General features: G+C 47.2%; 5 protein-coding genes across 5 annotated transcripts; 4 read left to right on the top strand and 1 right to left on the bottom strand.

Moving 5' to 3' along the window:
• Positions 1–331: 331 nt before the first annotated feature.
• On the top strand, positions 332–3,467 carry EYB26_000046 (uncharacterized protein; the record flags this gene model as incomplete). Its single annotated transcript, XM_054259363.1, has 4 exons — positions 332–569; positions 622–1,338; positions 1,392–2,472; positions 2,525–3,467. 4 exons carry the CDS (start codon positions 332–334, stop codon positions 3,465–3,467), a joined length of 2,979 nt encoding a protein of 992 aa, XP_054115338.1.
• A 941-nt stretch (positions 3,468–4,408) lies between these two features.
• On the bottom strand, positions 4,409–6,030 carry EYB26_000045 (uncharacterized protein; the record flags this gene model as incomplete). Its single annotated transcript, XM_054259362.1, has 3 exons — positions 4,409–4,706; positions 4,765–5,708; positions 5,767–6,030. The coding sequence occupies 3 exons, from the start codon at positions 6,028–6,030 to the stop codon at positions 4,409–4,411; spliced, it is 1,506 nt and encodes a 501-aa protein (XP_054115337.1).
• Positions 6,031–9,331: 3,301 nt separating this feature from the next.
• Positions 9,332–10,879, top strand: EYB26_000044 (uncharacterized protein; the record flags this gene model as incomplete). Its single annotated transcript, XM_054259361.1, has 2 exons — positions 9,332–9,553; positions 9,626–10,879. 2 exons carry the CDS (start codon positions 9,332–9,334, stop codon positions 10,877–10,879), a joined length of 1,476 nt encoding a protein of 491 aa, XP_054115336.1.
• Positions 10,880–11,302: 423 nt separating this feature from the next.
• Positions 11,303–12,566, top strand: EYB26_000043 (uncharacterized protein; the record flags this gene model as incomplete). The annotated part of the gene is made up of 2 exons (XM_054259360.1): positions 11,303–11,525; positions 11,581–12,566. 2 exons carry the CDS (start codon positions 11,303–11,305, stop codon positions 12,564–12,566), a joined length of 1,209 nt encoding a protein of 402 aa, XP_054115335.1.
• A 450-nt stretch (positions 12,567–13,016) lies between these two features.
• Positions 13,017–15,645, top strand: EYB26_000042 (uncharacterized protein; the record flags this gene model as incomplete). Its single annotated transcript, XM_054259359.1, has 6 exons — positions 13,017–13,036; positions 13,105–13,310; positions 13,359–13,870; positions 13,926–15,048; positions 15,107–15,513; positions 15,568–15,645. The coding sequence occupies 6 exons, from the start codon at positions 13,017–13,019 to the stop codon at positions 15,643–15,645; spliced, it is 2,346 nt and encodes a 781-aa protein (XP_054115334.1).
• Between the last annotated feature and the right edge of the window lie 517 nt (positions 15,646–16,162).

The raw sequence follows: 16,162 nt of genomic DNA, 5'->3' as shown, positions 1-16,162 counted from the left end.
GAGCCACGAGCTTACCAGGGCGACCTTGTGCTAACCCGTTTCTCCACGCCAAAGCAGCAGATCTCCACAGCTAATGAGCTAGCTCATGGACTAGAGATGACGGATTGACGCTTTCTTGCCTTCTTTTTGGGGTCCCCGGTCGGTCGGTCGGTCGTACCGGTACGACAGCCTGGTTGTGAATGAAACAAACAGAACCTAGCAGAAGCCGGGGAAAAGGGAAAAAAAATTATGGCGGAGTTATATAAAGACCAGCGATGATCCGTCCAATGCAAGTGATGTTTAGTCGCAATCCATTGTTCTGTGTTGGTGCCGCTCGTTATCACCCACGACAATGCGGTCGACTTCTATCATGAAAGGCCTGGTGGCCACAGGATGCCTCATTGCGAGTGCCAGTGCGGCTGCAGTATTGACAGCTCGTGATGCAACTACCTGCCCCGGTTACCAAGCAACCAATGTGAAAAAAAGCCATGGAAGCATTGTCAGCGCCGACCTCACTCTTGCAGGTGATGCTTGCAATGTGTATGGCACGGATTTGAACAACTTAGTACTGCAGGTTGATTATGAAACTGGTAAGAAAAGTCAACCAAGAATAAATGTGAGCTCGGAACTAACCCCGTCCAGAGACACGCCTTCATGTCAAGATCTACGACGCAGCCGAGCAGGTCTACCAGGTGCCCGCCTCTGTTCTACCACGACCAGGAAGCTCAAACTTCAACCCAGAACGTTCAGACCTGAAGGTTACCATTGTAAACAACCCCTTCTCGTTCCAGGTAACCCGCAAGTCCAATGGCGAAGTGCTTTTTGATACAGCCGGCCAGCCCTTGATATTTGAATCTCAATACCTAAGACTGCGCACCAGTCTCCCCAAGAACCCTTATCTTTATGGTCTGGGTGAAAGCACTGATCCTTTCCCACTGCCAACAAACAACTACTCTCGCACCCTTTGGTCTCGCGATGCTTTCTTGACTCCCCAATACGGCAACTTGTACGGAAACCACCCGGTATACTTTGATCATCGGGGATCCAAAGGCACCCACGGAGTGTTCCTCTTGAACAGCAATGGAATGGACATCAAGATCAACCAAGATACCAAAGGCCAATATTTGGAGTACAACACCCTAGGAGGTGTTTTGGACTTCTACTTCCTTGCTGGCTCAAGCCCCAAGGATGTTGCCATTCAATACTCCGAGACTGTTGGCAAGGCAGTCATGATGCCATACTGGGGTTTCGGTTTCCACAACTGCCGATACGGCTACCAGGACGTTTATGAGGTTGCAGAGGTTATCGCAAACTACAGCGCCGCTAACATCCCACTTGAGACGCAGTGGACTGATATTGGTGAGTTATCTTACTACAAGTGCATACCCGGCCACGTGCTAACCATATATCAGATTACATGGACTTGCGAAAAGTGTTCACTCTCGATCCATTGAGATATCCCGTCGATCTTGTCCGTCAGATCGTATCCTATCTTCATGAACGTAATCAACATTATGTCATGATGGTTGACCCTGCAGTGGCTTACCAAGATTATGCTGCATTCAACAATGGTGTCGATGCCGGTGCCTTCTTGACTATTTCTAATGGATCCGTGTATCAGGGTGTGGTTTGGCCTGGTGTTGCTGCATTCCCTGACTGGTTTGCTTCAAACACACAATCTTACTGGAACAATCAGTTCTCGACCTTCTTCAGTCCCGATCACGGTGTTGACATTGATGCCCTTTGGATTGACATGAACGAAGCCTCCAATTTCTGTCCATATCCTTGCTCAAATCCTGCTGCATTTGCTGTGACAAACAATGACCCTCCTGCTCCTCCAGCAGTCCGCATTTCCTCTCCTCGGCCTGTCGCCGGTTTCGGCCCTGAATTCCAACCTCAATGTGTTGCTACCGTGAACTTCACAGTTTATGCCGAGACATACTGGGGCGAGAACATCTTTGTTCTTGGAAACTCTCCTACTTTGGGAGCCGGAATCATCTCTGGAGCTGCTCCAATGAGCGCTAATGATTATCCAGAATGGAAGCTTACTGTTCAGATGCCCGCCAACACCACATTCTCATATGAATATGTTCGCAAGGAGGGCGACGGTAGCTGGATCTATGAGAGCAGCAACCGTACCATTACTACTGGTGACTGCAACACTGGGCTCCAGTCTGTCGCGGACACCATAACCACCAAGTCAGGAAACCAAAAGAGAGATATCGCACCTGTACCTCTTGTTCGCTCCCCAGTTGCTGCTGCATTACAGAAACGAGATGGTTCTATGCTCGGTCTTCCTGGTCGAGACTTGATCAACCCTAAATATGCCATCAACAATACCGCTGGTTCTATTAGCAACTTGACCATCCAAACCGATCTTATTCATCAAAATGGTCTTGCTGAATACGACACTCACAACATGTACGGAACCATGATGAGTGCTACCAGTCGAAATGCTATGCTTAACCGTAGACCGGCCTCCCGCCCTCTTGTGTAAGTTTTCCCATGCACTTTTATTCGGATGCATACTAATACGTTCGTCCAGCATTACTCGTTCCACATTTGCCGGTGCTGGTCGTGAAGTCGGCCATTGGCTTGGTGACAACCTAGCTGACTGGGACCACTACCGCTGGACGATTGCAGAACTTCAAGAATTTGCTGCTCTCTACCAGATTCCTATGGTTGGAAGTGACATCTGCGGTTATGCCGGAACTACTACTGATGAGTTGTGTTCTCGCTGGGTTTTCCTCGGCGCATTCTCACCATTCTTCCGTGATCACTCGGGCAACGATTCGCCTCCACACGAACTTTACCGAACTGAAGCTATTGCGAAGGCTGCACGTGCTGCCATTGACATTCGTTACCGATTGTTGGATTATGCCTACACGGCGATGTGGACACAGACTCAAACTGGTTCACCCATGATTAATCCCATGTTCTTTGAGTACCCCTCTGATATCAACACCGCAACTCTTCCTTATCAATTCTTCTGGGGTGATAGCATTCTCGTGGCGCCTGTGACTGATGAAAACTCAACATCCGTGTCTGTTTACTTACCTAAGGACCTGTTCTATGACTTCTATACCGGAAAGCCCGTGACAGGAAAGGGAGCAGCAGTTACTTTGAACAACATTGCCTTTGACACTATCCCGTTGTACTACAAGGGTGGCAGTATCGTCCCTCAAAGAATCGCTTCTGCCAACACGACGGCTTTGTTGCGTCAACAAAACTTTGAGATTGTCATTGCGCCAAACACTTTCGGACAAGCATCCGGAACTCTGTACCTCGATGACGGAGACAGTATCAACCAGCCCAAGACCTCTGTGATCAACTTCTTTTACTTGGATGGCCTGTTCACGATGACGGGTACATTTGGATACGATGTTGGCAATGTGGTGATTAGCCAGATTACTATCCTTGGACAGAACGTCAAGAAGCGCTCCGTCAACTTGAAGTTGACGGGAGCTCATGTTGGTATATACTTGTGAAGTAGCTGACATGTATTCCCTCGTCCATGGTGGACATTTGTTTAAATCACGGCCTTTAGTATAAATTTTGACCCATTTAATTATTATTATTCACACTCCGACCGTTTTCCCCTACATCTTTAGGCTCCTACACGTAGATCCCTAGCTAGGGCTTGCTAGATGCATGCCCCAAATAATGAACATATATCGGTGGATCATATATGTTGGTACAGCAAAGAGAATTGATAAACAAAGACCCGAAATCTATCACAAGGAATTTAATGATTCCAAGGTTCTCTCTAACCTTTTTCAATACATACCATATAAACTTTGAACCACTTGGATGTATGGACCAACAAAGCCTCTAAGTTATATACCCGGTATTGAAAATTATGTAGCTGTCTTTCATTGCTTTTTAGCGGTATTTCTCCAAGGCATATTTTCTTATAGCATCATCAGTCCTACAACATTCCCGATTTGTATTTCTGATCTGTGGGTGTTACGCTGGAAACCGACCTTTCGTCGGACAGCGACTCATCATAATGCGCATGTAGTGGAGTCCATGCGTACTACGACTGTGTACAATACTATAATGAATACATGTCACAACCCGCCTGCTTAGGTTCCTGTACAATGGCCTTGTGTAATAGGCTGCGCACTTTAGGGCTCTGGCTACGCTGAGTACCATAGGTAGATAGATGGGAAGAGAATATTTGAAAACGGTATAGCAAATTTAATCGAATGACACCAAGAAGGCTCAATAATTAAACGCATCAATTGCACCCACACAATTGATCCATATTAGAATGACTTGCAGACATACAGGGTATATAGATTCGTTCATCTCCCGATTTTGCATTATAAATCAAAATCACGTAGATGGGAATGAGAATGAGACCGGTTTCATACACTGGGATCCAGTCCCGCCTATCGCGTCTCCTTAAGAGTCAAGGACAGATGGGTTAAGCATTCTGAGTCTTCTCAACAGGCACGGTAGGGACAACATCCTCAATGGTCTCATCGACATCGGCCAAATCGTCTTCTAGCTCGATGTGGTCCTTGATGCGAACAAAAATCAAGGGGGCGGCGATGAGGAGAGATCCAAGAAGCAAGCCCAAGTTTGTACCCCACTCTTTCTTGAATGAAAGCTTGTCCCTGTCGAGAGACCACATGACAGCAGCACCGGCGGATTGAAGGCCCTTGTAGAAACCGATGTAGTTGGCGGTACGACGACCGGAGTTGGAGAGAGCGCCCATGATCCTGATATCGTTAGCAAGAAAATTGAGAATTGAATGAAAGAAAAAAGGGAGGAACGTACCAGTACATGCAACCCTGCCAGACAGCATCGTAAGCACCGTAGAAAAAGTACAAAAACATAGGGCCGGCAAAGCCAGGATGAGTCCAATCCCAAGCTTCGAAGGAGGCATTTTCAGGGACGACATCGGCACGGTCATAGTTCTTCTGGAAGGCCCAACCACCACCGTAGACGACCACAGTCAAAACGATGAGGATGACAAACATGATACGGGCACGGATGGTACGACGAATCCTGGAGTTGTCGAGGAGAGGTCCAACAACGGAAGCGGCGCAGATCTGAGCGAACCAATACAAGAAACCCATCAAGGCACGAGTACGAGTGTCAAAGTAAGCGGCATTAATAGCGTTCTCCTGGTAGGCGTAGAACCAGTTGGAGGACCACATCATGGGGAACAACAGGATGATGTATGGCTCGGCGAGGATGCAGGTGTACAGACCCTTGAGTTCAGACCACCAGCTGGGGTTCTTCATGAGAATAACTTTAGTACCGTCGGATCGAATAATCTTGTCGGCGTCGACGAGGAAGAGCGCCAAAAAAGCACCAGCAACCATCAAGACGATGAAAGCAATGTAGGTACCGTCGTTGACAGTGGCGGCCACCTTGACGTTGATGTTCTGACCGAGGGGGATCAAACTACCGATACAGCCACCGATGTTGAAGATAGCCCAGAACCAACCCCAATAGCGACCCTTTTGAGCTTCAGTTGGGTAAGACACCATGATGACACCCTGGGCGGCCCACAGGACACCGGCGCAAACACCGAGGAAAGCACCGGCGAAGATGTTGAAGCCGGGGACATCTTCGTGGACGGAGGCAAGAAGGGATCCAGCGTAGATGGAGTAACCGAGACCACCAAAACCGATGGAGTAGCGAACGCCGAGACGGTTGACAATGGTACCAGCCAAGAAACCTACCACGGCGAAGGTCGAGTAGAGAGCAATGTTCTACAATCTTAGTCTCTTCTTGCATATAGGTCAAGATACTTTGTGGGGGCAAACTCACCATGTTGTCGGCCAAGGTAGCGTCGGTCTTACCACCTCCACCAAGACCACCCAAAGAGTTGAACATACCAGGACACAAGAAACAAACAAAGGCGACCAGACCGAGCTGGACGGCGGGCGAGGCGTACCATGGGATTCTGCCGCGACGCCTATACATCCATCCTTTGGGCAGCTGGTCGGGAGTCCATGCGTCGTTGATGACAGTTTCGTGAGTTCCCTTTTCGTTGAGGTAGGCCTCGGTCTGAGGTTCGACGGCGTCGGCCATTGTGTCGGTCAGTTGATGTCAGATAAGTAAATATCTTGTTGTTATATACGTGGATATATATGCTTCGGTATATACTATAGACTATATACTATATACCGAAGAGAGGACAGACACAAGGAAGAAAAAAGAGAAGTCGAGTCCGTAACTGGAGGCGATCTGATCTTTTTATCGCAGCTGGAGGCCGCCCCACTCGATTAGCTACCAACAGCTAAGAGAACTAAGAAACTAGTGGAGTCACATCAACGGGTTTAGGTTAGCAGGCTTGGTTACTTCTGACTGCCTCCTTAATCATTGCCTTGCAATCGACATGCTATGGTTACTTAGCTAGCTCTAGTAAGGTCAACGCTGGCTGGATCTGGGGTCGTGTTTCCAATGCAACCCCGTCAGCCTCATGATATGTCCCGGTATCTGCAGGATATCAATGGAATGAAGTATGTTTTTCAAATTATGAATCATGCCCTACCGTCTTCACTGTTTTGCTTTGCTTATTGCTTGACCCGTGTCCTTCCAGAATTCGCCGAGATCATCACCAATACGGAATAGTTAATAGTAGCACATAGTAACTTACTCGGTCACTAACCACAACAAGAGTAAGTGCACAAAGAGCTTGCAAGTCAGCTCTTCCTGCACAAAGTCCAAAGAAACAACACCAGTTTGGCCGTCCCACTTATATATCCATTGCATCGCATTTTATTGGCCGCACCTCCGATTCTTATCTTCCCGGACCCATGGGATGCCACGCGCCATGCGGAATGCAGACTAGTCTCACGCGTCTGATTGGCCAGCTACCACCCCTTAAGACCCCACTTGATAGCAGCGTTGCAACCTCCCGTACCCTGTTTGGGATTAGCGCAGCCTCTCCCCGGATTGCACCGTAACATCGCACGATTGTGTGCCATCAGGATACAACTGGACTCTGTATGTATCTCGACCTTTAGTAGCTGTTAAACTGAAATAGATTGAGAAGCCTCCCGGCTGCTTGGTCGGTGACATAAACTGGACGGACAGTAACTATCTATGCGTCTCGTGGCGGGCGGCCCCCCGGAGCCGGTGGAACCTACTGCCAAGACACGGAGGCTAGACAGAACTAAGTTAACCTTAGCCCCAGGGCTTTACTAATGTAATACGTACTACAGAAGCAAAGAAGCAACAGATGCGCAAGCCAAAGGAAAAAAAAAAGTTTATTAATAGACCATCGAAACAAGTTAACTAACTAACTATGTAACGCTACAACATCAATGCTGTTTCGTCCACGTCTTTAGTTGATTAAACGATACAGATTCATCGCATGGCAGCCCAGGAGAGCGTTTGACACATGTTCCCATGTGTCCAGCTCTCCACTTCCCCTCACTTTTACTGACATTCATCTCGGATTTTCGAGCCACGAGACCTGGAGTCTTATCCCTGCTGCGTGCTCCGTTCTCCTGAAAAGTGAAAATAAAAGACACCGTATCATTGTGCGTATTGACTGTTGTGGTTCGATGGGACTCGTAATACGAAGGTTTGAGCCGACTACACTCATACCAGCAGAGCAATGCAATAAATAGTCAATACAATATGTGTAACTGTCAACCAACAGCCTCGAGTTTTACTCTGTGTGGAAGAGAACTTGCTATGTTTCACGAAAAAAAAAAAGAAGGTGTTCACGTGGCCATTTTGATTCGTCCCGCAGTTGGAGATCTGCCGCCCAATGGGAATGCATAGATTGATTGCTACGGAGTATCCTGGTCAAGAATATGTCGGGCATGTCTTCCACTGACTCACCTCCAACGATTAACCAGAACAAAGACTCGAGTGGTCACAGTTACAGGGATCGTCGAGTCAGGAGCGTGAATCCGAACCTGTCACATTACACACCTACCGCCAACCAACACGAAAAGCGCAACTTGCCCCATCATAAATACGTAGTAGAAATAAAGAGTGCCACACTACATACAACGGTATCTGAGCGATAAGCCCTGCTGGATACATGTTGTCTAGCGCTGATAAGGTATCTACGGGGGCTGCAGCCGCTTATCAGCTTAGCTCTAGCTCAACCCACTGCCACGGTATCATTGCCTTGAAATACTACCACCTGGACACTTATCCGATTGTGTTCGCTGTCTTTGCTGGTGACATCCCTGGTGTGCCACGGATATCTGAGATGTCAACTTTGTTGGTGGTGTTGATATCGACTCATTCTGCGAGAGTTTGTACATTCATGGATGAATCCATGGTCATTTATTCTGATAAGGGCAGGCCTACACTGCCATTCGAGCAAATTACAGAGGCATACTCACTACCATCTTGATACCCACAATGGTATGGTCATACGATAAGAAGAAGTTCGGGTGGATACGTAGATATCCGACGCAGGGACCTCGTCACCTCAAACGTTATTCTAGAAGCATAATCAGTCCTAGGTCTATATGCGTGCCCTAACCCTAGCCGGATTCCTGCTGCGTCAAAGCACTGCTCTGTAGTAAATAAGCTATATCCACTCATTGGAAGGCCCAATCATCAACATCTAGTTCCAAGCCAGGTATTGGATCAGGATACCACGGTACTTCTTGGTCGGGATCCACATCCTGGCTCGGGGCTAGCAAGGTTTGCATCATTTGTTTGCGATGTAGTATAGTTTCTGTTGTATGACGATAGTCCCAAGAGACGGAATCTGTATAACGCAGTTTGTGCGATGTTTCACTCGTAGGACCGATACGTCGAGATTCTTTGTTCTACAGTCTCCGAGTCACAGATCCGGTAACAGCTCCCTTTGAGAGAGTTGGGTTCGACGTCAAGAAGAGTAGTCGCAGGATGCTTGACAGCTTTCTGGAAACCACGTTAGGTTCTGACGTCATTTTTTCCATAGTTTCCATGTAGACGTTCTAACAACCCTCGATCAATCAATCGCTGGTGTTGAAAGGGACTGGAAAGAAATGGCATTATTCTCGTACTAACGCCGAGCTTCAATATGTACATTAGCTTGCTTTACTCGAGACTTAAAGCCTCTACACGAGCCTTCCATAGACCGATTACTTCTTAGCCTACCAACATCTATCTCACTTGGACGTAGTATAGAAACAGAGCTGAAGACACTGCAAGCTGCTTTGCTTAGTAAGAACTACTATTCGACGGCGCTTTATGGGCTATGCATGTGATTGGTCAAGGTGCTTGTGTGGGCCTCAACCCTAAAGTGTTAGCTTCATTTGTCAACAAAGTGATTTCTTATTTTCTTCTTCCTGTCCTCCACGACGACACCAGAACTCTACTCTTTGCTTTCAATTATCGACAGACAAAACGACATCTAGTCTCATGCGATACGATGGGTCTCTTCTCATCTAACAGACCGGCACCCCAAACCGTCCCGAGTGATTGCATCATCCCACTATCTTTCTGGGACGACCAAGACTATGCCCGAGGAATGAGTTTAGACATTACTCTCACATTCAACGATGTGCTCGATCCTGTGAAGCTACGAACTTCTCTCAAGTATTTACTTGAGAAGAAAGGATGGGAGAAATTCGGCGCAAGACTAAGGAAGAACGTAAGATGAGCCTAACGACCACGCAAGCTGCAATGTTTATGGCGAACGCAATCTCTAACCATCAAACAAAAGGGTAAAAAATTAGAATACCATATTCCAGAGCAATTCGATGAGACGCGCCCTGCCTGTCTGTTTACCACAGACAAGCATGACATGACTCTATCAGAGCATCCTCAACTGAGAGCGTTTGCTTTCGGAAAACTTGAGAAACCGACCTTGCTCGGACCTTTCGATTCTTTGCGCCCATATCTTCGTGGTGCTAGGGCGCCGGAACGTCTTGATGATTGGCTCTATTCTGACGCCCCTCAACTGGCGGTCCACGTAGTTGTGCTCAAAGATGTGACCTTTGTGACAATAACGTTTATACATTTACTCATGGATGCTATGGGCTTCACAGCTTTGTTGAAAGGCTGGTCCGCGGTTCTACGCGGTCGAGAAGACCAGATCCCTCCAATTGTGGATGCCGGCGAGGATCCCCTCACAACTATCCATCAGACGACCCCCGCGTCCAAGTACGTGCTCGCGGATCGCCTGCTGAAAGGCTGGGGGTTTTTTGTGTTTGTGCTACAGTACATATTTGAACTACTCTGGTGGCGTAAAGATGAAGAGCGATTTATCTTTGTTCCAGGAAAATACCTGAAAGAGTTACGCGATTCCGCGCTTGTCGAACTGAATGAAAGCCCCTCGCAAGCTGCTGAAACTTCATTCATTAGCGAAAGTGACGTTCTTCTCTCATGGTGGACCCGTATCTTCATCAAGGCTCTTAACCCATCGCCTAATAAACCAATCACTATCCTGAATGTATTTGACATTCGTGGCGTGCTTGCAGAAATAGGCCTTCTTCCTTCACCAGATACAGCATTGATTGCCAACGTCACTTGGCCTACTGTTATCTTGGCCACTGCTGGGGAAATTGTCAGCAAGCCTATAAGCTATCTAGCCTCGCGCATTCGACACGCAATCAACACCCATCGTACCCCGGAACAAGTGCAAGCCATTGCAGCCGGTCAGAGAGAAGCCAAAGAAAAGACTGGCCAACCCGCCATATATGGGGATGTAGGAGCTTTTCTTTTCGCCTGTTCAAATTGGCACAGGGGGAAACTCTTTCAAATTGACTTCTCTCCAGCAGTAGTGAAAGCAAATCCCTCTCAATCTGAGCGGGCGAACCTGCCAGGCAGGCCTTTGCTTGTTTTTGTCACCGGGAAATTCGTTGGGTTTTCTCCTCGCAACTCGCTTGCTGTTATGGGTAAAGATGCCGATGGCAATTGGTGGATGAAGAATGTCTTGAGAACTAGTCTGTGGAGTGCTGTTAAGGAGCAGTTGTAGTTGGGACATGAATGTCGATCTATCGGGGTTTTTAACATCTACCAGGCACTCATTCTTTTGGTACACGAAGGGCATATATACGAGTGGGAGTAGAGATATAGAGAAGCCTTAATTTATTTATATTCAATCATGTATATCGCCTGTGTTCTTCTATGATGACCTTTCATCTAATATGCAGCAACCGCCACGTGACTACCATACCTGTCTTCAGCCTTGCCCTCAACATTGAGTCACGCAGCCTCTCAAGACGCCAACAAAATTGTGCAACCCCATAGCCCCTTGCCTCAAGCGGCTCTACTCTGTGCGAATTTCATATGTTCTATTTTATCCTTATGCATTTGCCCCTCACATCACAGATTTTTAATTATCAGAGTTGGTCTATTTGTCCTTCTTTACGAGAAGCGTCAACTATCCCAGCGAGATATGGCAGTCCACATTTTTGTCGCAGAAGACTCCGATGGTGATTCTTGGTTGGAGGTGGTGGAAGGATCACCTGGGCCTTCAATGCAGAATTCGATAGCATCCTTACGAGGTGCTGCAGAGGACAAGGTCGATTCTAGACGGAGGACCACCTCCTGGGTTGAAGACGATACTTGGGTGAGTGATTTCGAGGACTATGGAGATACAAAGCGGGATTCTAACGCTGGTAAGTTCTGGAACAAATATATCACAAATCAACTATCTAAAAGTTGTTTTATTAGGAAAAGACGAAAGTCCAGCTGGCGTTGAAGCGGAGTCAATTCCACCATCCGACTGCACTGAGCATGAATCACAACTTGTTACAAACCATCCTTCTACTCCAAATCCAGCGGTTACAGAGTTCGACCAAAAGTTTCGCCTAGATCGCCCAGAAGTAGGCGACATCACACGTCACTTCAACGATGTACAAATGCTAGCTACTGTCCAGCCCCGAAGAGGATTATACTACAGATTATGGCTCTGCTGGATGTATCGCATGGAGTGGTCACAGATTGAGCACACAGTTCAAAATGCACCTGATTACATCATTCAAGTCCTCAATTATTTGTTCGGCCTACGAAATCATCCTTTTTGGACGGCTAGTGACAAGTGTCCGTATCAATGGTATGCAATGTTCGGAGCATGTCTTGAGATTTGGAAATGGTGGGATCAACAAAATGCGGATGTGGAAGTCGACAGCGACAAAACGATGCGCCGGGGCGAATCTTCAAAGGACCCGTTAGCCACTCATACGAGACACCGAGGATATGAGCTTCCACCCTCATCTCAGGACGAACATCAATATTCCACATTTTACGGCCGGATTATCGGGATAGATAGTATACGACCTGATTCATCAACCACTTTACAACTCCATGAATACACTTCTGTCACACCCTGGCAGGTCAGCGATGACCTATCATTCGTGACTCGCACTTATAAAGCCGTCGTTAGCCCCCATTCAGATCAAACTGGGCAAGGTGTCATTCCATTCCCGACATGGATTCAATGGATGCATCAAGTAAATCTCCACCAGCCTTCATCAAAGCAATGGGCAGGCCATGATATATGGCCTTCTAGCAGCTCTTCTGCCTTGCCTTTGACTCCAAACCCGGCTTCCCCGTCGGTCGCTTTAAAGAATATCGGAGGCGTTGCGTATGCGTATGTGGAAGATATTGGACTTCCTTGTAAAGCGGCTGCTTATTATCAATCTGTTTCATATATTTGAGATCCCAAAACATCGGAGTTTGTAAGAAAGAATAGCTGATGAATAATGAGTTCCATTTGTTTATCCTTGTAACGATTCGACGATCCACCAGCCTTTATCTTCCGCTCAGGAGTAGTTGTGAGATTTCTTTTACCTATGACTTTCTCTGACTACAAAGTGAATGCGAGAAAGAAGTGATTGGTGCCCGGGGTGTTTGTTATCTTCAGCCCCACTGAAGCTCCAGGAGGCTGCCAGGCACCGCCCAGCCGATGACCTCACGTCCCGTCAACTCACCCTCCGACCTCCAACCTCCACCTCCAACACGTCCTACAACATACATACTACTCGGCCTTGAGTTCGTTTTGCATTTATTCTGCTAGTTACGTTACTATATCTACACAGATGGTGTCAGCGCTGTCAAGTCTATTATAAGCAAATCCCAGCCACTGTGACGCAGACCAAAGTCACGTCATGAGAGCATTATCCGCCGAGTAGGTGTTAAATAACCATGGATCAGTCGAACACTCACTCAGAAACTGACAACCACGGGATGCTATAGGGACTTGGTGGCTTTCCAGACTAGTTCCTATGAGGCAATTAACTATATAGACGAGAAGCACGAAATCACCGGAACCTCCGTCGGCACGAACCACAGACCTCGCTGGGTTGGTAATAGCGCATATGTCTCCAAGTTCCGTACGGTAGCCAGATGGGTTATAATGACAGCAAGTGTCGTAACGCTTGCCCTATACCACTTGTATCCAGGTATGCTCGCTCAAAGTTTCAAGATCCACAGCAGCTGACATCCGTTAGTCTTAGAGTCGAATCCTACTGCCGATGTCACTGCTAGCCCCGATCTCTGCCTCGAGCCTGAATGCATCCACGCTGCCTCCGAAATTCTCTACAACCTCGATCCTCATTATCAAGATATCGATCCATGTGTCGACTTTGATCAATACACCTGCGGTGGATGGAGAGACCGCCATGACATGAGACCAGACCAAGGCTCCATCTTCGCTGGAACCTTGATGGCAGAGAACGCTCAAATGAGACTACGCCATATTCTTGAAGCGCCTGAGGCACCTGGAGAACAAACACTGTCCTCCGCAGACAAGGACAACTTTAAGAAATTGAAGTCTGCGTACGATGCGTGTATCAACGTCGATGCTCTGAAGAAGCGCGGATCACAACCCTTGGAAGAGATTTTAGGAAATATTGAAAACATTTACTCTTTACAAGGCAAAGGTTCAGACAAGAATCTAACTGATGCCCTTTTGTATTTGATGCAGACTGATGTGTCGGCTCTTACTGATTTCTCCATCTCTGTGAGGCCCTCCAGATTCATTTTTGAGGCATTTTTTAACTAATGGTTACTCTTAGCCCGACGACCGCGACCCAGACAATGTGGTCATATTTGTGACGCCACCACGGAGAATCGGTCTCCCATCGCGGGAATATTACAATGATACAAAAGTTGTGGATGATTATACATCCTTAGCGTCGAAACTGTTTGGCATCTTCAACTTTTTCTACCTCCAAAACAATGAGCTGGTTTCTTCTCCACAACTTGCAAAGAACGTCATCCTGCTCGAAAAGAGATTGGCCGACGCGACACCGGATACCCAGGCACAAGAGGACGTCACACAATATTATAACCCGTATACATTGGAGGAAGCTGGATCGCTTATTCCCGAAATATCATTCGAGCATATCCTCACGGAACTCTCCCCGAAGGACTTTAAAACAGACCGACTGATTATTGGCTCACCATCCTATTTGAAAGAAGTTTCAAATATTATCAGGAGCACTCCCAGAGACGTTATCCATGCTTTCTTCAAGTTCAAGGCTATCCAGAGATACTACAGTGATATAGAAGACCCCAAAGTTACGCCGTTACGAGAGTTTAATAACCGTCTTGCCGGCAAAGACCCTCAAGCCACCCAGGATAGATGGAGGAAGTGCATTAACGATCTAGATTCTGGAATTGGTTGGATCCTGAGTCGATTCTACGTTCTCGATGCTTTCCCAGAGGAATCGAAGGAGCTAGGTGATCAGATCATTTCTGATATCAAGGAACAATTCGTTTATGTGCTCGATGGGACAAAATGGATGTCGTCAGAGGTTCGGCAGTTGGGCAAACAAAAGGTCGCCAACATCATCCAGAAGATTGGTTATCCAACACGAAGCCCCGACTTGATGGATGCGGAGGACGTCAAGAACTACTATGGTAGCTTGGATATTTCTGGTGACAAGTTCTTTGAGAACTCTGTCAGGATGTCCAAGTTTGAATTCAAGAGGATGTGGGCTCAACTTGGGCAGCCTACGAATCGAGATGAATGGGGCATGACCGCGCCAACGGTTAACGCGTATTATAACCCTCCCGGAAATGAGATTGTGTTCCCCGCTGGTATCATGCAGCCCCCGACCTTTTACGGACCGAAGGCACCTCTGTATCTGGCTTACGGAGCATTTGGGGCTGTTAGCGGACATGAACTCTCGCATGGTATGTGACATTGAACCAACTTAGTACCGATGGGACAGCTGACTTTTGAATATTACAGCCTTCGATAGCACCGGACGACATTATGATCAAATTGGCAACTACACTAATTGGTGGGATGACAAGACTGTCGAGGCATTTGAAGAACGTGCACAATGCTTCGTTGATCAGTACTCGAATTTCACCGTTCCCGGTCCTGACCCTGACTCAAAGCCTCTTCATGTCAATGGACGGTTGACCTTGGGCGAGAACATTGCCGATGCTGGAGGTCTATCAGCTTCATTCCATGCCTGGAAGAAGCGCGACTCCTCCCACGCAGATAAAGCACTACCCGGATTGGAGAACTTCACCAAAGAGCAGCTCTTTTTTATCTCGTACTCGAACTGGTGGTGCAGCAAGACTACAAAGGAAGCTGCAGTGCAGGCCATCTACACTGATCCACATGCCCCGAAGCCTGCTCGAATACTGGTAAGTCCAGTCGAATGTCCTATTTGGAAGCACACACTACTAACATGAAGATAGGGCACGATGGCAAACTCGAGAGAATTCCAGGAAGCTTTCCAGTGTCCACGCAAGGAGCCTGTATGCAAATTATGGTAAGTGTAATACGTACGGAAAGACTTCTGATCTAGTCGAGTGCATGTATAAATACACAAATATCTAGTATCGTCATTCTAACGCTTCTTTTATTCAATATCAAAGTTCTTTTCCGTAGATTCCTTGTACATGAAGCATTGGAAATAATAAATAATTCATAGTCTTGTGATCTGATTGGTGATGTAGTCAACCAATAAGAGTACTAGAGCCTTAATCACGGGGCCCCGTGTTCCCAGCCACCGGGATACGCTATCTGATTGGCTGCTGGTCTACTATGCTCACATTCAATCTTACTAGCGGTTCTGTAATGCTTGTCAAAAACGGTCTGCATCTACCATTGAGCGAGCAGTATAGGGTGTAATTATTGTAATATCAATACACCCCCAAGGTTATTCGCATACAACATGTGTATCCCGTGACCTGATTTGACCTGTCACTCCCACTGAAGCAGTGATGATTTGCATCAACGCATCAACTCAACCTCTACCTACGTCCAATGCCTATATGATATTGTTCTTGC

Source organism: Talaromyces marneffei, chromosome 1, assembly GCF_009556855.1.
Source record: "Talaromyces marneffei chromosome 1, complete sequence".
In the NCBI taxonomy this organism is placed as follows: domain Eukaryota; kingdom Fungi; phylum Ascomycota; class Eurotiomycetes; order Eurotiales; family Trichocomaceae; genus Talaromyces; species Talaromyces marneffei.
Note: the sequence above shows the minus strand (reverse complement) of the source record. Positions and strands in the feature narration are given on the sequence as shown.